At 36.5% G+C, this 22,440-nt stretch overlaps 1 protein-coding gene across 1 annotated transcript; it reads left to right on the plus strand.

Annotated features, from left to right (window-relative positions):
- Positions 1-3,815: 3,815 nt before the first annotated feature.
- On the plus strand, positions 3,816-4,226 carry LOC142616095 (uncharacterized). Its single transcript, XM_075788981.1, has one exon. It carries the CDS (start codon positions 3,816-3,818, stop codon positions 4,224-4,226), a length of 411 nt encoding a protein of 136 aa, XP_075645096.1.
- Positions 4,227-22,440: the final 18,214 nt, after the last annotated feature.

Genomic DNA, 22,440 nt, shown 5'->3' on the forward strand with positions numbered 1-22,440 from the left:
AAATTGTGAGAGTTTCAGAGGCTTTGATTAATAATAATAATAATAATAATTGTGGGGAGTGAAAGAACCTAAGTGGGTATTTGGGCCTTGGGCTTTATCAATGGGCGCTAGTTCGTTCTTGACTAAAGGCTTTTAGGACTGTGAGTTGGCTCACAAGCCGAGGGCCCGAGGATTCATCCGAGGAAGAATCTCTCCTCGGACAGACCCGTGATTACTTGGAGATTCACTAGAAAGATCAATGCAGAGTTCTGGAAAAACTGTAGGTTAAAGAGGGGATCCAAATACCCTCTAGACATGGCGGTGTAAGAGAAATATCTCAGAAAAAGGCTGCTGCCTCCACATTAAAGACCCTGCACCTACCTCCCTGGCCGCATTAATGGGGAAGTGACTCCTGAACAATAGTATTCAGCCTTCTAGTTAGTATTTAAAGATTTCAAGAAGGTGGTGGAAAGGGATTTTGGGTGACACGTGGATAAAATGATGAGGAAAGGAAGTATTTAAGGGGAGAAGGGGGTAGAAGAGAGGGGAGGAGGCCTTTTTGAAAAGAACTTGAGAAGGACTAGGAGCTGTAACCTTTAAAAGGAAAAGGAGAAATAATATACAAAGGGTCCTCGGCCTACGTCTGAGGAGGTTCATTTTACCCTATTTGTCCATTGTTTATAAATACTGTAATATTCTGGCCCGTTCATCAAGTTTCGAGCACCATAGAACTAGATTGCGAACCCACACTCTACAAATTTAATTGTTTAAGACTCATTGGGCCTGAGCCCACGTATGTTTTTGGGTCCAGGTGCAATTGTGCACTTACAATAATAATAATTACTAGCCTCATTACATGTGTTTCGCATGTACGATGAAGCTCTTTTTTTGTGAGTTTAATGTCATAATTTTTCGATTTGAATTTGTTTATTATTAGTGAGGTTACACGTGAAGGAATTTTTAAGAATCTAAACTTTAGAACTTTGTCCCTCCCAAAAAATAAAAATTAGGATTTTGAAAATGAGTATGTTACCAGATTTAGTGTGTGCTAATTTTTAGGAAAAAAAAAAGTATCAAACGTGTGAAATATATTCAAATAGAGAGTGTTTAGGGAAAAAGTTTCTTTGGTAGTTTTTTGTTTTGATTTTTTTTAAATTACAAATTTAACCTATTTTTTAAGAATAAAGATTATCGAATTAAATTAGGAGCATTTTTGACATTTTTTGAAATTATAACTGACTTTCTAAATTATCTTAATATATAGAAAAAAGAGATAATAATAATAATAACAATAATAATTATTGTTGTTATTATTATTATTATTATTATTATTATTATTATTATTATTATTATTATTATTATTATTATTATTATTGTGGTGGTGGTAAAATGGTCAAAATATGTATTTGGGCCTTGGGCCTGATTTGGTGGTGCAAGCCTGTTTGAGCACAACCTTCGAGACCTACAAGTCAACTTGTGCTAGAAAGATTGGTGAGGTTGTCCGAGGAGAGGCATCTCCTCAGTCAGGTCAGGTAAAGGCCGTGTGACGTGTCGTGATGTATGGATAGAGAATTCTGGAAGGCCTGGTGGATAAAGATGTGTTTCACATAGTTGTTGAGAGGAAGAACGTATGAGAAATATTTAGGGAAAAGGCTGCTACCACCGCATTAAGGACCCTGAACCTACCTCCCTAGCCACATTAATGGGGAAATGACCTTTGAACAGTAATGTTCAGTCTTCCAGCTATTGTTTGAAGATACCAAGAAGGTGAAGGATGTGACAAGTATTTAATAGGGTAAGGGTAATTTGTGATACACGTGGAGGATGAAGAGAAGAAGAAGAATGATATAAAAGGGAAAGAAAGGGCATCGGAAAGGGGAGGACGGGAGAACAAAAAAGAAAAGAGAGAAAGAGAGTACTGTATACTTCACCTTCAATTTTAGTCTATTATTCAAAGAAAGAGTAGCAATATAAGACTTCCTCGGCTTACGTCCGAGGAGGATTTCTCACTATTTTCATCCTTTGATTGTGTGTGAAGCGGTAATCTAGCCTTCCATCTATAGTCTAATATCCATAAGACCTAGGTTTCAAGCCCACACTCTACAAATTTGATTGTATAAGGCCATTTGGGCCTGAGCCCATTAAGTGTTAGGGTCTGGGTACAAATTGTGCTCTTACAATTGGCGATGTCTGTGGAAAATCTTGTGTTGAAGGAATTGGAATACTATGGCAAGTTCAAATCCGCATTAGGCAGAGTCTCATGGGTCCCAGCGTGAGGATCATTTTAACGTCTTGAGCGTGAAAGGGATCGAGAGGGCAGTGTACATATGGTGCACACCGGTGTGAGTCATTCGCGGGATGGAAGTAGAATCCCTCATGAGGACGACGCAAAGGCCATGCAAAGAGAGATCGATCACCTTAAGAAGAAGTTTCGTCGTGCTAGACGGAGATGAACACCATCTCTTTTTGATCCTTCCTCTGAGGGCTCCTAAAGCAGCAGTTATAGGCCAAGGTCCAGAACTCCTCCGAGTGACGCTTTCTCTTACGAGAAAGACGATCTTCCTGGACGTAGGGATAAGAAGTCTTCCTCCAGGGGCTTGGGAAACGATGTTGTGAGCAGGGCGCTGCACCAGATCTCCAAGTCACCTTTCTCGCGAAGAATCGAAAAAGGAAAGCTTCCATGATGGTTCACTCAGCCCACGTTCACCATCTATAATGGTAGAACAGACCCAGTGGAGCACGTGAGCCATTTCAATTAAAGGATGGCGGTGCACTCCAAGAAAGAGACTTTGATGTGCAAAGTCTTCCCTTTTAGCTTGGGACCCGTGGCGATGAGATGGTTTAATGGCCTGAAGGCGGGATCCATTGACTCGTTCATGGAGCTCACTAGGGCATTTGGCTCTAGGTTCATCACCTGCAACAAAGTTCCTTGGCCCTTGGATTCATTATTGTCCATGGCCATGAGGGAGGGAAAGACCTTGAAAACTTATTCAGATAGATATTGGGAGATGTTTAATGAAATCGACGGAGATTTTGATGAAGTGGCAATTAACACTTTTAAAGTGGGACTTCCAACTGATCATGACCTAAGGAAATCCCTGACCAAAAAGCCTGTGCGAAGTGTACGTAGACTCATGGATCGTATTGACGAGTACAAAAGAGTAGAAGAAGATTAACAGCAAGCTAAGGGGAAGGCGAAGGTGAAGGTTATCTCTCAGGAGAGGGGGGATTTCAGGTCGGATAGATATAATAACAATAGGCCGAGAAGAGATTTCGTTGGGCAATCTGGTTCAGCCACTCCTCAGGTAGCCAATACCGTGTTCCGAGAACCGGTATATCAGTTGTTGGAGAAAATCCGGAAGGAACCGTATTTCCAATGGCCCAACAAGATGGCTGGAGATCCTACTAAGTGGAATCAGAATCTCGTTTGTCAATACCATCAGGACGTGGGTCATACCACTGAGAATTGTCGGACGCTATGGAATCACTTGGAGTAGTTGGTTAGTGAAGGAAAGTTGAAGCAATTCTTGTATTAGCCCAATGGGCAAGGAAGTCATTCAGGTTCTAATAATCCAAGGAACAATTTATCTCGGCCTCCCTTGGGAATGATTAATGTCATCCTCGCTGCCCCAGGCAGGACCGGTTCCTGTCCTACTAGGGTAATGTCCGTGTCACATATTCTCGCCGAGGAGTCGGGCTCTAGGCCGAAAAGAATTAAAGGGGCTACTCCACCTGTTTTGGGCTTTTCAGATGAGGATAAGGTTGGGACCATTCAGCCACATGACGATGCCCTTGTGGTTACTCTGAGGATAGGGAGTTATGATGTGAAGAGAGTGATGGTTGATCAGGGTAGTAGTGAGGATATTATGTACCCTGATTTGTTTAAGGGGCTTAATTTAAAGCTCGAAGATCTCACGGCTTATGATTCACCACTAATAAGTTTCAAAGGGAAGGCCGTCATATCGAAGGGAAAAATTCGCTTGCTTGTACAGTCACGTCCGGAAACAGTTGGCGTGGATTTCATTGTGATTGATGCTTATTCCCCATACACGACCATCGTTGCAAGACCTTGGCTGCATGCTCTGGGTGCTATTTCCTTGACTCTACATGTTAAAGTAAAATTCCCTTCGGGAAAACAGATTGAAGAAATCCTTGGGAGCCAATCAGTAGCAAGACAATACATATCGGCTGCAATATTGCATCAGACCGAACCGGAGTCCTCGGTCTCGGCTACAGAGGGCTTATAGCAATTAACATCTCTGGATGCGCCCAATGCGGTGACAGTAGAAGAGGCAACATGTGAAGAATTAAAGAAGTTTCTTGTAGGTAATGACCTTGAAAAGTTCTTTCAGGTTGGTACTCGGCTGCCACATCAGGAGAAGATGGAATTGGTTATGTTTTTGAAAAAAAATGTAGATGTATTTGCCTGGGATCCCTATGAGGCCCCTAGGGTTGATCCGAGTTTCATTTGCCATCATTTGAACATCAATCCTACTTTTGTCCCGAGAAGGCAATCACCTCGGCGTTCTTCTAGAGAACATGCTGAGGCTGTCAAGGAAGAGGTGCTCAAGCTTAAAAGGGCTGGGGCAATAAAAGAAGTTTTTTATCCGGAATGGTTGGCTCACACTATGGTGGTGAAGAAGAAGAACGGGAAATGGAGAGTATGCGTGGACTTCACAGATTTGAACAAGGCTTGTCCTAAGGATTCCTTTCCAATGCCTCGCATTGACCAGTTAGTGGATGCTATAGTTGGGCATCCTCGGAAGAGTTTTTTGGATGCCTTCCAAGGTTATCATCAAATACCTTTGGTACTGGATGACTAGGAGAAGACATCCTTCATTACTCCTACGGGAAACTATCACTATAAAGTGATGCCATTTGGTTTGAAAAATGCAGGAGCTACCTATCAAAGGATGATGACCAGGATGTTCGAGTAGTAGCTCGGAAAGACTATTGAGGTATATGTGGATGATATGGTGGTGAAAAGCAATGTGGTGCCTATTCACGTGAAAGATTTGGATGACACATTTCAAACGCTTAGGAAGTACAAATTACGCCTGAACGCCTCTAAGTGCTCTTTTGGTGTAGGCTCTGGTAGATTCCTAGGCTACATGGTGACTCATAGAGGAATAGAAGTAAATCTGGCAAAAGTTAAGGCAATCAACAGCTTACAACCTCCTCGGAACCCGAAGGAAGTTCAGAAGCTAACGAGAATGATTGCTGCTCTCAACAGGTTTATTTCTCGATTCGCTGATAGATGTAGACCTTTCTTCTAGTTGTTGAATAAGTGGAAGGGATTCAAATGGACTGGCGAGTGTGCTTTAGCTTTTCAACAACTTAAAGAGTATCTTTCTCGACCACCTATCATGTCTCGGCCAGAGGTTGACGAAGTTCTGTTTGCATATATAGCTGTGACCATTCATGATTTCAGTTTGGTCTTGATATGGGATGATGGCGGTATACAGAGGCCAGTTTACTATGTGAGTAAATTTCTGCATGAAGCTGAGGTGCGTTATTTACCGTTGGAGAAAGTGATTCTCACTATAGTGCATGCTACGCGTAAACTTCCTCACTATTTCCAATCCCACACAATTGTTGTTTTGACTCAGCTCCCTCTTAAGTCGATATTGCGAAGTGCTGATTACTCAGGGAGGATAGCAAAATGGGGAACTATCCTAGGGGCTTTTGATATTAAGTATAAGCCTCGTACCTCTGTGAAGGGCTAAGTCCTTGCTGATTTAGTGGCGGAATTCGCTGAACCTTCGTTAGGAGAAATTGCAAAGGAGTTGTACCTGGATGAAAAATCAATTGGCATGATCACATGCAAGGAGCTTCCAGTTTGGAAAGTGTATGTTGATGGAGTGGCGAACCAGAGAGGGTCAGGTGTCGGACTAGTTCTCATGTCTCCGGAAGGGCTTACATTTGAAAAGTCTCTGAGATTGGGCTTCTCAGCTACCAACAATGAGGTGAAGGATGAAGCTTTACTGGTCGAGATAGATATGGTTCAGAAAATGGAGGGAAAGTCAGTTCATATGTTCTCGGATTCTCAGTTAGTTGTAGGCCAAGTGCTGGGGACACTGGAGGCTAGAGATCCAAGAATGCAGGAATACTTGACTAGGGTTAAACACTTACAATCCAGATTTGACTCTTTTGTCCTGGCACATATATCTAGGAGTGGAAATACGCATGCTGATTCATTAGCCACGCTTGCAACATCCTCGGTCAGGGTTTACCTCAAGTCATTCTCGTTGAAGACCTGTTGAAACCTACTCGGACGACTGTAAACGCCATCCATATTCATCAAGTTAGGCTCGGACCTAGTTGGATGGACCCCATATTGTCTTTTCTTAAGGGCGATGTCATGCCCGAGGACAAATCTGAGGCAGATAAGGTTCGCAGAAAGGCGCCTCGATTTTGGTTGTCCGAGGATCAGAAGCTGTATAAACGTTCCTTTTCTAGGCCATACTTGCTGTGCGTACACCCTGAAGCAACAGAGTCACTGTTGGAGGAATTGCATGAAGGGATTTGTGGAAGTCATACAGGAGGAAGGTCTTTAACTCATAGAGCTCTGACCCAAGGGTATTGGTGACCTAACATGCAGAAGGAAGCATAGGATTATGCAAAAAGGTGCGACCAATGTCAGAGATTTGCTCCTAATATCTATCAGCCCGGTGGTGTACTCAATCCTTTATCTAGTCTTTGGCCATTCGCTCAATGGGGATTAGACATAGTAGGACCTTTTCCAAAGGCTGTGGGGAATAAAAGGTGGTTGCTCGTAAGGACAGATTACTTTACCAAGTGGGTTGAAGCTGAACCTTTATCAAACATTAGAGATGTGGATGCAAAAAAGTTTGTTTGGAAAAATATTGTCACTAGGTTTGGAATACCTCATACTCTTGTTTCAGACAATGGCCTGCAGTTCGATAGTAAAGCTTTCTAGAAGTATTGTTGTGACCTGGGTATCACGAATAGATACGCCACTCTAGCTTATCTACAAGGAAATGGGCAGGTCGAGGCAGTTAACAAAGTTTTAGTAAATGGGCTTAAGAGGAGACTGGATGATGCAAAGGGAAGATGGGTTGAGGAATTGCCACACGTTCTGTGGACATATCGAACTACTCCGCCAAGATCCACAAGAGAGACACCCTTTTCCATGACTTATGGGGCCGAGGCTGTGATCCCTTTGGAGACTGGGTTTCCAACGCTGAGGACAAGTTCCTTCGTCCCAAGTAGTAACGATGGTTTGCTAGAGAAAAGCCTGGATTTAGTTGAGGAACGGCGAGAGGCCGCCATGGTTCAGCTAGCTTATTATCAGCATAAGCTCAAACGTGGATATGATGCTCATGTGAAGCTAAGGCCACTAGCGCCTGGCGACTTAGTATTGAGGAAAGTCCTGGGTACTGCCAAGAACCTTGCGTGGGGAAAGCTAGGACCTACCTGGGAAGGACCGTACTGAATCACTTTTGTGGCGGGTATAGGGGCATATCGTCTAGCAGACTTAGACGAAAAAATTGTACCACGTCCAAGGAATGTAAATAACCTACGAAGGTACTACTATTAATGAAAGGCATCTCTGCCGTTTTTGTTCTATTATTCTTGTGTTGTGCTTTAATTCATTATTTCACTTCATTATTCTAAGTATCAAACAGAAACTTGGTCATGCATGGCTCCTCGAACCATATATCTCGTAGAAATTGATATATTATTAAATGTTAAATAGAACCATAGTTACACTGGGTCCTCGGATCCTCTACTTTGGGGAAATTAATATTTTCAGTTCGTTTTTACAAGTATCAAACAGAAACTTGGTCATGCATGGCTCCTTGGACCACATATCTAGTGAAAATTGATATATGATTAAGTGTTAAACAGAACTTTAGTTACGTCGGGTCCTCGGATCCTTTACTTGGGGGAAATTAACATTTCAGTTCGTTTTTACAAGTATCAAACAGAAACTTGGTCATGCATGGCTCCTCGGACCACATACCTAGCGGAAATTGATATATGATTAAGTGTTAAATAGAACCTTAGTCACGCCGGGTCCTCGAATCCTCTACTTTGGAAAAATTAACATTTCAGTTCGTTTTTACAAGTATCAAACAGAAACTTGGTCATGCATGGCTCCTCGGACCACATACCTAGTGGAAATTGATATGTTATTAAGTGTTAAACAGATTCTTAGTTACGCCGGGTCCTCGAATCCTCTACTTTGGGGAAATTAACATTTCAGTTCGTTTTTACAAGTATCAAAACGAATCTCAGTCATGACTCTTGGGCCATATACCATGGTAAGTTTTATAGTTTACTTTATGCCCAAACTAAAAATCAAATCGAATGTTAAACTGTATTTCTCTTGTTTAAGTTTAAAAATGTTCATACATACTTAACTAAAAATGTTCATACATACTTAACTGTATGCTGTTGTACTTTGGATATTACAGTTTCAATACATAACCTATTTGTTGATGATTAAAAGTGATAAAGTGAGCGTACTTTTATGTTGGATTATTGATGCCTGAGGCATCGTAAAGATTTCCCTGTACATTGGAATGCTAAGTCAATTACTCCATGCATGTGATTTACATTAAGGTAAAGGAAATTAGTATTTCACTAAAGGAAGTTGGCAATGAATTAAAGAATAATCTTTCAAATTTGTCATTAATTCTGTCAGTGGGTACATTGGAAATGAAATTATGAAATAAAAAGATCAAAATAAAAGTCTTAAACAAAAAAAGAAGAGAAAGAAAATTTATAAAGGAAATAGTCCTAGGTGGCCTATGCCTGGAGTTTTGGTGGAGGGTCCTGTTTAGACTTGTTGGTAGCTTCTTTTGTTTTGTCCCCCTCCTCTGTTTGCTTAGGCTTAGCTTCAGATGAGGTTTGGACTTGTTTTCCTTTGTCCTTTGCCATTGGTGGAGGAGCATTTAACTCGGCATCCTTGCTTAGGCGCTTCTCGACTTCATCACCTTGCTCCTTCTCTTTATCGGAACCAGCAAGTTCTTTAGGAGTTGGAATAAGTTCTTGAATGGTGGATGGCTGTGTTGAAGGCACTATCTTGGGGGTAGTTAAGACAGGAGGAAGTTCTTCAAACACTTGGATATCCTGGGGAATCCAAATGTTCTCAGGTTTCCTCAATTCAGAAGTTGTGGGGATTCCTGCCACGTTTAGGGCTTCTACCCAAACTTGTTGGTAGTACTCCCTACACAACTCTGCCAACTCCTCTGTTATTCGGGTTTCTGTCGCCTCGACCCCTTCATTGTAAGAAGCCTTCTTAACAGCCTCCATGGTCTCTTTAAGGGAACGGACCTCTTCCTTCGCTCGAGCAAGCTCTTCCTTTAATTCTGAATTTTCTTGTTGAGCTTTGGATAGGTCTTCGTCCTTTTGGCACAGCAGTTTACATTGCCCCTCCACTTGAGTCTTGGTTGTTTTGAGGCTGGCCTCGGCACCATTTCTTTCTCTCTTCTCATCTGACAACTTTTTGGTCAGATCCTTGTTGTTTGCTATGGCACAGCCTAAAGACTTCTCGGTCTTGACCCTAATTTGGAGCTCAGCCGCAGCCTGTTTCCGAGAATCCTCCACCCATTTCTCAACCATAAAAACTTCTTGGATGGCCTGCGTTTAAATATTAAACAAGCATGTTAAACAGCATAAAAGCACACATGAGAGACTTTCTATAGAAAAATGATGAAACCGTGAGATAAAGGTAGTCGGAGGATACATACCAGATCCAAGTCTCTTTTTAAGGATAGGAAAAGGTGGGGTTGGGTCATCTTCTCTAAGGCCTCCATATCCTTTGGTAAAAGAAGGGGCTGTTCCAGAGCTTTGACAAGGTGGTGGGCATGTCCTTGCTGGAACGCCCTGATGCTAGAGTGGCCGGGAATTGGAGCTCCATCTAGTTCCAATGCAGGAGACCAATTAACCTGTGTGCGATGCACCTCGGCCAAATCATGGCTTTCCCCTCTCTCTACAGAGTGGGCGCGTTCCACCCTTAGCAACTTTTTATTGTTGTTGTTGCTTTAGTTTCTTATGCTGTGCCATTTCTGTCTCCCTAGCCTCGTTTTTCCTTTTCTTTTTGGCATTAGGAGCAGGAATCTTAGGGTCAGCAGGGGGAGGAGGCGGTGGCAGCTTAGGAGGGGGTTGAGATCCAACTGTGTCCTTTTTGCTGGCTTGCGTACCCCTCCTGGTCATTAGTGATCTTAGGCTGGACATATCGTCGTCCTCGGAACTGGTATCAACCTGCGCGATCACTAAGCCTTTGACACCTGAACTCTTGGAAGGTTAGTTTTCTTCGTTCGAGATGGTGACAATGTGGCTCTCTAAGGGACGCTCTACTTTCTCAAGACGGAACTGGTCTATTTCTTTGTCGAGTGACTGTTGCGAGGATGTTGACTCTTTTCGGATGGCTGTTGCCTGAGAGTGTGCGGAAAGAGGGACTGCCGCGATTGGGCGTGTGTAAAGGATCATCGAAGGGGCGTCTGGTATCTTGTGGTCGGAGAGAAAGCCAGGTCTCGAAATATCAATCCTTCGACATCTCTGGTCACCCGCAGTGATTGCGTTGCCGATATCTTGGAAGTCGTCTGACAGAGGGTCGTATCCCAATATGAGATGGGTCGCTCTCACTTGCAGGTCTTTGCTCACGAACACCTCAGATCGTAGAACGCGATTGAGGTCCGCGACGCTGCAAAGGCTTAGACGGGGCCGCGTGTGTTGTTTGTCTGCAAAAAATGTCCGAGGAAGTGAATATGGTTAGAATAACAATAAGGACCAAGTGATGCGAGAATAGAAGACATTGTAATCAGAAACAATAAAGTTAAAACAAGTAAGTCACAGGTTAGGGAATTTGATTCCTATGGATTCACACCTGAGGTTCCCCATTTGATTGGGCAATGAGGACCGTCAAACCAATTTCCCGAAGCAATTAGGTAGTCGTCTTTCATACCTTTATTGGATTTGGGAAGACATGATATGAGCTTAACAACATTAGATCTAGATTTAAGGTAATATCCTATATTTTTAAGTTTGTGGCACTTGTACATGTAAACGACGTCGAGCCATGTGAGATTTAGACCCATTTGCTCATTTAGAGCATCAACGCAACCTAAGATTCTAAACACGTTGGGTGTACATTGGTCTGGGCATAGTCGGTGGTTACGAAGGTATTCACTGGTGACGTTTCTCATGGGAAGTGTCACCCCACCTTCTAAAAATGCGATGATGGGAATGACAACTTCACCTTCTTCCCTATCGTTAGCTATGGCTTCTGAGGGGAAATATCTTAAACCTACATTTTGAGGAATACGATATTTGGCCCGGAAACCCTTCATACTGGCAGTGGTATCTACTAGACACTTAAATCTACCCATTTGGTGAAGGTAAGAATGAGATTTTAGAGAGGGGAAGGATACAATTAATGGCCGAGAACAACAGCCGAGGAGAAATGAACTTAAGGGATTGAGAACTTACGGGAGATAGGTAGACGATTCTTCATGAGCTTCTTTAAAGGATAGGGAATGAGAACTTTTGAGAGTTGATTGAATTCTGAAGTGAGAGGATGAATTTTGGTTTCCTAGGTGTTTTGGCGTATGAGAGGCGGCATTAAAGGGAAGTTATCTTGCTCAAATTTTGAAAAAGAATCCGAGCCATTGGATATGCATCACACCATTGGACGTGGGGGACAAGGTGTTACCTGCAGCATTTAATGTGCGTGCGGCGGATTTCGAAGCGTCAGAGGCGGTTTAAAAGAAGCGAAGTGACCCTCTCACTCGTGGCAATTCGCAAAGCGTGTGGAGGCTATGGTGCTAGTTCAAAACTCCACTTCTCTCCTCGGATGGGGAGAAAAATGAAGTTTTGAGGGGCTATTGTGGGGATAAAATGGTCAAAATATGTATTTGGGCCTTGGGCCTGATTTGGTGGTGCAAGCCTGTCCAAACAGAACCTTCGAGGCCCACAAGTCAACTCGTGCTAGAAAGATTGGTGAGGTTATCCGAGGAGAGGCATCTCCTTGGTCAGGTCAGGTAAAGACCGTGTGACGTGTTGTGATGTATGGATAGAGAATTCTAGAAGGCCTGGTGGGTAAAGATGTATTTCACATAGTTGTAGAGATGAAGAATGTATGAGAAATATTTAGGGAAAAGGCTGCTACCACCGCATTAAAAACCCTGCACCTACCTCCCTGGCCGCATTAATGGGGAAATGACCTCTAAACAATAATGTTCAGCCTTCCAGCTATTGTTTGAAGATACCAAGAAGGTGATGGATGTGACAAGTATTTAATAGGGTAATTTGTGATACACATGGAGGATGAAGAGAAGAAGAAGAATGATATAAAAGGGAAAGAAAGGGCATCGGAAAGGGGAGGACGGGAGAACAAAAAAGAAAAGAGAGAAAGAGAGTACTGTATACTTCACCTTCAATTTTAGTCTATTATTCAAAGAAAGAGTAGCAATATAAGACTTCCTTGGCTTACGTCTGAGGAGGATTTCTCACTATTTTCATCATTTGATTGTGTGTGAAGCGGTAATCTAGCCATCCATTTGTAGTCCAATATCCATAAGACTTAGGTTTCAAGCCCACACTCTACAAATTTGATTGTATAAGGCCATTTGGGCCTAAGCCCATCAAGCGTTAGGGTCCGGGTACAAATTGTGCACTTACAATTATTATTATTATTACTATTATTATTATTATTATTATTATTGTAAGGACCAAAAATCATGCAGTAGCCCAACAGCTAAAAAGGGGTCCACTAATTCGAGGCCCAAAACAATGAATTTGTAGAGAGGGAACGAAACAACAAAGTATGAAGTAGTCCTGGTGATTTGCCTCCGGATCACAATATAAAGTCCTATATCTGCTGTTTACAAAGGATTAGTTGCATTCCTTTCTCTCAAATCCTCTTCCCCCTTTTTTCCAGCCCCCTTCTCTCACTAGCTCCTCTTCTATTTATACTCCTTGATTGTGTTATCTCCACCACTCATCTCTCACCTAACCCCATTCTTCTGTTGACACTTGTATCTTTGCTTGCAAAAGATCATGGAAAGAAGTTCCTCAACTGTGCCTAGTACTGTTCAGGTCATCTCCACATTAATGCAACAAATAAAGCTGGTGTTTCTCATTCAATGCGGCCAAAAAGTTTGGTGCAGAACATTCAATGCGACGTTCTCGGCTACCTACCCTCAAGCCCGATACTTTCACCTTATAATGTGTTACCACATTACTCCCTGGACTCTTCAGGCCACACCGCTTCCTCATCCTCGGGTCCTTGGATCCTTGACTTCCATCCCCTCCGTTCCCTGAATTTCCCTTCTAATCCTTGGGCCTTCGTACTGGGTCTTCGCGCCCTCACAATTATTATTATTATTATTATTTTTCTAATGTATAAGAAAATTTACTCAAGTTATTTTTTTATAATATAAGGAAAATATTTTATTTCAATAAGTTATTTATTATAATTATCCTTTAATTATAATACTATAATTAATATTTTTATTAAAAAATTTCAACCAAGATTTTTTTTTTTGTTAAAATAAATTAAAGATTACACATTGGAGTAAAATAATAGTTTTAAAAAACATAAATTGTATACAAATCAATTCACTTTTATATGACTCAAAGTATACAATGTAATATAAGAGAAATATAATAATAACAGTACTAAATAATTTTTGTTTCTTCTTTTGTTTATGGTTGACAAAGTATAACAAACCACAAACTTTTAACCATAAAAATCATAACATCTTTATTCTAATAGAAAAAGAACAAATAGTCCTGCATTTTTTTTTAATCCCTAACTCTTTAAATGTCATCTTCCAAACAAAGCAAAAAATCTCTAAAAGGTTTCCAATTAAAAAAGAAATCTCCAAATACAAAATGAAAATGATTTTGTTTTGAAAAAGGGATTTGCTTATAAATTTTTGAAAACATATGTTTGAAATAATCTTAAAGTTAATGAATTATGCTAAAAGCCTTATAACTCGATTGGCATCTTATGTTGTTTTCAACCGAAATGCCTATGATTCAAAAATCTCCCCTTATTTATTATAACTATTGAATTATTAAAAAAAAAATTAATGAATTATATATTATAAACATTATTTGTGCTTTAGATGAGTTTCGAACCATTTTCTTTTGTATTTGGAAACCTCTTGGTGTGGCAACCCAATAGAATTATTCAAATAATCTTTCATGACGTAAAAGAATTGTTGATAAATCATGCTGTGTGTGTGTGTGTGTGTGTGTATATATAGGGGCGGCGCCACCTTAAGACCAGGATGGTCCTAGAACCACCCTGACTTGAATTTTTTTAATATATATATATATATAAAATAATTTAATTTTTTTTATTTGTCTACCCTTTAAAAAAAATTTGGGAACACCCTCAATTTTTTTTATGCTAATAAAATTAAATTTTGCTCCATAATTTGTTTTACATTCAGTGGATGAATGATTTCTTGGTTGTGTACATTAAAAGAGATGCAACTTATAGCATTGGTAATGAGACTATTATGTAACGATTTCAAAATATGAAAACTCGTAGAAGACAATTGTAAACTTTATGTATTTGCATGTTTTTTTTATTGTTGTTGTTGTCAATATATGAATTTCTCCTATTATTAGATTGTATAATTTATGTTTCTAAAGGAACACTTTGAGAAAAATTCCCGGAGCCGCCACTGATAATATATATATATATATAAATAATAAAAAAGAAGAAAAAAACCTTGGATAATCTATATCTATATATTATTATTACTAGTCGCTAACTTTCGTGATACACGGAAAAACTATTGACTTTGAAAAAAATTCAACAATGAGTAAATAAACATTTTGCTAGTCAGTATTTAAAAAAAAAGAAAAAAAAATATTTAACTTTTATACTTTTCCATGATTTAGAAGTGTTGTCTAACATTGAACGTTATTGAGTTGCAAGTGCATAGTTATCGAAACCTACAAACTAATTTACAATTCTTAAATTAATAAAGCAAAACTTCCAATAGTTATATATACACATATGCTCAAAACTAATGTAAACTAATATAAATTGCAAATATATAAACAAAAACCATGGTATGAGGAAGACACACCAAGTTTCAAATTTGAGTAACAATATGACTTTCTCGTAGTAATAACAATATAGACAATTGAAAATATGGAACAATATTAAAATTATAATACTTAATTCTATTATCTTTTATGTTGAATCCAAACAAATAATTAATTGAAATTAATCCAAAAAAATAATTAATCAACCAAAAATCATAACTTTTAATAGGAAAACAAAAAATCACATGAACCTAAATAAAAAGCATTTAAGGTGAAGAATTAAGATCAATCTACTGATACGCAAATACCAAAAACTCCAAGACTTAAAATTTCAAAATTTATAGAATCCCCAGATTCTACTTCAAAACCAAACCAAATTCAACAAGTTTATATATAACATACCAAATAAAAATTTATCGTTTCTTAAGTTGGAAGACATAGGTTGCAGTTTTGATTTTTCTCCAAAAAAATAGAGATGCTTTATCTGCCATGTACAATATAAAAAAATAATTGTGGAAGTTACAGAGGTTTTGGTTAGATATATATAAGTAACAAATTTTTGCATTCAAAAGCTTGCAGATTAGTCTTGTGGGTCAGGTCCCATATATAATATATTCAGCTGGGTACCACTTTTTCTTGAGGCAAATATTGAATGAGAATGACCGACCATTACTTGTCGACGAGTATGAGGTTGTTGAGCATGGTGGAAAATTTGATTTATCATAGCAAGAACCAATAGGAGTGGCGAATAATTAATGGAATGTAAAAGTTTTACGTCTCTTGCGAGTTACGCAATCTTTGATTTGAATTTCGAACTTTGTTAAGTAAATACCCTACGGGGCTATCAGTGTATTTTGCTTTGGGATAATCTCATCTCATGCCGTTTTATTGGGTTAATTAGAATGTTTGACATTGATTGAAAATTTTCAAGCTCTTAAAACATATATCTAATAGAGTTTTAGATAAACTAAACTATTGTAACACTTGATAAGATAATTACACGTTGAAGAAAAATAATAAATATATAAGATATAAAACCTAAAATAAAAGGAAAAAGAAAATAGTGGTGACATGGAAAATTGTGGGAACTTCAAAGGCCTTGATTATATAATAATAATAATAATAATAATAATAATAATAATAATAATAATAATAGGTGAAGCTGAGAGAAATTCAAATTATAATTCCAAATTAGAGTTCCAATTTTGCGCCATGTGTCCTAAGTTATTTATTCTTAAAGAGTTTTATTTCTTAATTTTAGAATCAAATGTAGGACCACATCATAAATATTCATCCAAGTGAGTTATTAAGTACAAAAACCAAAGAGGCTAGAATAAATGAATCATAAAAAAAGAAAAAAAAAAACGCTTCACAATAATTTTATTAAAAAAAATGGAAAATTTACATTTTATACCTAATAATATTCTTACAAATTTTTTTAAACAATTAACAAAATACAAAAATAACTATCAATAGTATTTAAATTATATATATAGGAATTATATTATGGATCTTATTGTATATCTTTAAGTGTATCCATGTATATGCATGCAGTTACAAGCTAGTATATAATAATAGATGAAGTTAAGAGAAACTCAAATTAGAATTTCAAATTAGAGTTTCAATTTTGCGCCATGTGTCTTAAATTATTTATTCTTAAAGAGTTTTATTTCTTAATTTTAGAATCAAACGTGGGACCACATTATAAATATTCATCCAAGTGGGTTATTAAGTACAAAAACTAAAGAATCTAGAATAAATGAATTGTTAAAAAAAAAAAAAGTGTTTCACAATCATTTAAAAAAAAATGGAAAATTTACATTTTATACCTAATAATATCTATACAAAATTTTTTAAAGAGTTAACAAAATATAAAAATGACTATTAATAATATTTAAATTATATATATAGGAATTATATTATGCATCTTATTATATATTTTTAAATGTATCTATGCATATATATGGGGTTACAAGCTAGTAAAATTTAAAACACGTTAATGTATCTAAAAAGGGTATTTCATTAGAAAAGGAAAGGACATAGCTGATTTTTATAATTTTTTTTTATATAAGATAGAAATTCTACTCTAACCTAATCTAAGTGTATATGTGTGTGAAACTCCATTCAGAAGACTTAAATCCCGGAGAGGTGCTACGTCCACAATATTTTTACAACATTTTTACAACAAATCATAGATGGTTAGTTGTTATTGGTTCAAATTTGAACCTAACACTAAGATTACTTTTTTGCCCCAACAATAACAACCAGTAACATCCTGCCACTTAGGATTTGTTGTAAAAATGTTGTAAAAATGTTGTAGACATATCATTTCTCTAAATCCCAGCCCTTGCCTCCCACACTTCCTTCTTCCCTTAATACTTTCCTTTTAAGAGAATACTAGCATCTTCACCCTGGTTCAAAGGTTTTTTTATTTTTTTTTCCTTATTTTATTTTGGTTGCAAATTTTCAGAAATTGAGTCATTGTATTCCTATCGGCAAATTCTATTGTCATTACTGTTTATATCAAAAAACTTAATAGGTATCCTAGCTTGATGTAAAGAGAAATCATCAAGCATAAACTCAATTTATATTTTAATAATAAACTTCAAACATAATATACTGCGTTAAAGGGAGTAACATGTCAAATTTTTATTGACATTCCACAATTGAAGGGGTAACATAAGTATAAAAGTAAAACTAGAAACATAATTTAAACTTTTCGGTCAAGAAAGGAAACACCAAATGCTGAACTTTAACCCAAAATTAAAGGCCAAAATGGGGTTTTATCCCTTTCTCACAAATTTTTCAACAAAATGTCTTATGTTTGAAACTATATAGGGATATATCTCTATTTTGAAACTCGATTTTTGGACAATCAAGTTATAGCGAAATTGAACTTAGATTTTTTAAATTTTTTTTTATTTTAAAGTTTCAGTTTCTTATAACTCGATTGTCCAAAAATTGAGTTTTAAATTGAAACTCGATTTTTAGAAAATTGAGTTTTAAAATAGGGATATTTTTCTAAATAGGTTCAGGCATGACACATTTTACTGGAAAGTTTTGGCGAAATAGACAAATATCCATTTTGGCCCAAAATTCAATATATAAAGATAGTACGTCACAGTTCTATAAGTTATAACACCTGAAATTATGTAAAGCGTCTATGTATCAACTTTATCATAAATAATTGTTTATACAAAAGAAAAAGAATTGCTTTATGGTATTACGTTTACCATCACGTGATCACAACCAAAATAAATGAATAGGGAAAACCCAATAAAAGGCCATATGGGATTCCGATTTCGAAGCCAATGATTTCTGATAGAGAAATAATCTTCTTCAATTAAATCCTCCAATTCCTACTTATAGCCGCTATTCTGAATCCAATAGTTCATAGTAAACTCAAAATTGTTTTCTTGCATGCCAACAGGAATTTGGATAACTCCAAGTTCTAGTTACTAAAATTGACTAATTCCATGAGAAATTTTTTGTAAATAGATACCGTCCTAGCCTCATTACTTAACATAGTCTTTATAGGTTGTATGTGTACAAAAAATTAAGAGGAATTGAGTAAGATTGGACAAAGATGTGTGCTAATGGATTATGAAGAAGATGATAAGAAAGAGATTTAAAAAAAAAAATATAATTATAATTATAATCTTTTGAAGTAGTTATGAAAATTTTTTGGTTGTGATGCGTGTTAAAAACGTTTGGCATAATTTTGGGGGGAATTAGAGAGCAACAGAGGAATGAGACGATTTTAGTTTTATTTATTTATTTATTTTAATTTAAATAACTGCTAGCTGATTGCGGGGAAGAGTTGGCCAATTTTGGAGGGCAATTTTCAAAGGAAAAGTTGGAAAGTTTATAATGCAAATTCAAAAAGATACATCAAATTCTTAAGAAGTTCTTTGTAGGGCATGTTAGAGTATCTTCAGCATATTCTTCAAATTTTTGTACTGTTCGGTGACTTTTACCTTTTAACTACCTACTTTTTCAAATACATTTTTCAATAGATTCTTTATCCCATTATTTATCTCATTTAAATATTATTTCTTCATTCATTCTTTATTCTTTTTTTATCATCATTTATTCTTCCTTTATTCATTCCCAACAATTATATTTTTTAATGAAAAGTGTTATATTCATAACATTTTTCGCAATACTTTCACAAGAATCACATCAAAATTTTATGTAGGAAGTTGTTACTAGTTCTAATTTGAAGCCACCGCTGAAATTATTTTTTTACTCACCAATATTAACTAATAATAGAATATTACTTAAAATTTATTGTGAAAATATTGTGAAAAATTTAGTTGTATTTCTCAATTAAGATTTTTTTATTTTTTATATTATTTTTCATAAAAATAAATTCATTCTCATCCATACCTTTTCATTTCATTTTTTTTTCTTGTTTTTCTCCTCCACCCATGTGTCCAACCTTGTCTCTACCCCGCTTCTTTTATTTCCTTTTTCTTGCTCACATTTAAGAACATTCCGGACTCTCTCTTTCATTCTCTAGCTCTCTCTCTCTCTTTTTTTCCTTTCTATTTCTACTTGATTCTAGAACACTCTCTAGCATGATCTATTGACTTCTATTTCTACTTCTATTTTCTTTCCTCTTCAGCTCACTTCACACAGACACAGCCGACATGGCATTCGCTATCTTTTTTTTTGTTTTTTTTTTCTTGTTCTGATTCACTTTGTTGTTACAATGGAGCTTAGATAGGCTTTCATGCTCTTAATCTGTTGTTTTTGTTTTGAATTTAGATTTGTTGTTCTAATTAAATTTGTATTTTTTCCTGTTCTTGATCTGTTGTTTCTATTCTGATTTTAGATTGTGTTTGTGTTTTGATTGTGTTGCCATTTGAGAGAGACAAATGAACAAAAAAGAGAGGAGGAAAGAGAAAGAATATTTTTTTATTCAACCGGATATTTTTTAAGGTAAGGTAAAATAATGGTTTGGAGTTGCTACAGTGTTCTCTAGATTAAGAGAACTACTGTAGCAACTTATAAAAATTTTTGTGTTTAGAGAGGCTGTTGAAGGATGAATAGTGGCCTTTTTTCTCAAAAATATACAGATAGAACATCTGTTGGAGATGCTCTTAGACTGTAGTTTGTATTTTGTGCTTTTGTAGTATTCTTTGAATTTTAGTTTGTTAAATTCCAACTCAAAAAAAAAATTCTATGTTAAATTTACTTAGTTATCCTTTTATTTTTTTGATATATATTCATTTTTGGACAGGCTGTGATTGTGATGCACTTCCACGTGATACCATTTTTAGTCACGTGTCTATTTTTGGACATAATCATCTCCTTTTTTGGAAATAACAAAAAGTGGACATCATGGGTTCTATTTTTTTATTATATAGAGAAGAGATATAATAATTTTTAATACATTATATTATACGAATTCAAAATAATCCTATTTAATTCAAATTCAAATAAAATAAAAAAGATATATTAACTCTTCAAATGAAGTATAAGGCTTTGGATTCCAAAAGTAAATAAATAATTTTCAAATGAAGTAAGTTATTAGATATTGAACTGCGATGTTGCAATTCTTTCTCTCACATAGATGATGGATCATATTATAAATTTAATTAATACTCACTAATTGTTTATATTTTTGTTAATAGTACTCACTAATTATAAAGATAAGGTGTTTCATTATATACAAAAAAAAATAAAAATCATTATTATTATTATAAAGATAAGGTGTTTCATTATATACAACAACAAAAACTTTATCAAAATCAATCTTTGTATTTCCATGTTTCACTATTTAATTTTCATTTAATAGCACCATTGTCATAATTTTGAAACAAATAAAAAAAATTATATTATATTTTTAAAACAAATAATAAAAAAATATTTTATATAATACTAAAATGAGACAGTAAATACTTTTTTAATTATTAAGAAAGTAAATGACGAAATATATGAAGCATTGTGATTTATGACCTTCATTGAGTTGTTATATATATATTTTTTAATATCGCAACTAAAATATAATATATAGAAAAAAAAATACATGTTTGGCCCTTCAAATTTAAGATTGTTTTCATTTTGGTCCTTTTACATTTCAGAATTTTCATTTTAACTCTTCATGTTTTTTTTTTTTTTATATACAAGATAAGATTTCTACTCTAGCCTAATTTAAGTGTATATGTGTGTGAAGCTTCTTCCTGGAGACTTGAATCTCGACCATTGCCCCCCACACCCCACTTGTGAAATGACCAACTCTTCATGTTGGATTAAATCTTCTATGTGGCCTTTATGTTACAAAATTTTAATGTTCATGATTGATAATTAGAAACTAAAACAACCATAAAGGGGCAAAAAAAAAAGGAATAAAAAATGAAGAGTCGAAAATTAAAAATTTGAAATGTAAAGGGACAAAATGAACACACGTGCATGTGCTAACTGCTAACTAGTGGTAAGCCGTTCAATGCATGAATTAATTTGCAAAAATTGAAGAAGGAAAAAGAATTTTACAAAAATTAATGAAACTATCATAATAATTAAATAGTGAGTAATTTAGAACACTAGATTAACTATCTTAATACATACCTATATTGAATCACTTGATGTTTGCACAATATATTGTAAGAAAGTTTATTTATTAAAATAAAAAAAATTATGATACATGCTTAAAGGGAAGACAAAGTTTAGTTACAAAATTGGTTGTAGCCTTTGTGGGGAGTAAAAGGACCCAAATGGGCATATGGGCCTTTGGACTGTAGCATGGAGGGCCGACCTTCCCCATAATTGAATTCTACGAATTGGCCAATACGCCGAGGGTCCAAGGGTGCAGCTGAGGACGAGCTTCTCCTCGGACAAGCCCAAGAGAATTCAAAGCTTCATTATGAAGGTCAAAACACAACTCTAGAAAGACTAATGGTTAAAGGGGGAAACCCTGAACCTTCTCGATACACCAGTGTTAAGGAAAATATCTAGAGCAAAGGCTGCCACCTCCGCATTAAAGGCTCTGCACCTATCTCCCTGGCCGCATTAATGGGGAAGTGACTCCTGAACAGTAGGGCAGAAACTTCTAGCCAGTGTCCCAAAAGGCATCTAAAAAAGGGGTATTTAAGGGGGAGGAATGCAAAAGAATGGGGGATCTCTCTCTCTTTCTCTCTCTTGCTTACTCTCTCTCTCTAAAGAAAAAGAAAAGAAATTAAGGATTGTAACCTGTAAGAAAGAAAGAGAAATAATACAGAATTGGTCCTCGGCTTACATCCGAGGAGACCTATTTGCAATTAACAATTGTTATTCACAAGTGTTTGTAACTCTCAGGCTGTTGTCAAGTTCTCAGTACCTTTAACCTAGATTTCAAGCCCACACTCTACAAATTTTATTGTTTAAGGCTCATTGGGCCTGAGCCCATAATCTTCTTTGGGTCCAGGTGCAATTGTGCAC

The sequence above is a fragment of the Castanea sativa genome, chromosome 11 (assembly GCF_040712315.1).
Source record: "Castanea sativa cultivar Marrone di Chiusa Pesio chromosome 11, ASM4071231v1".
Taxonomy (NCBI): domain Eukaryota; kingdom Viridiplantae; phylum Streptophyta; class Magnoliopsida; order Fagales; family Fagaceae; genus Castanea; species Castanea sativa.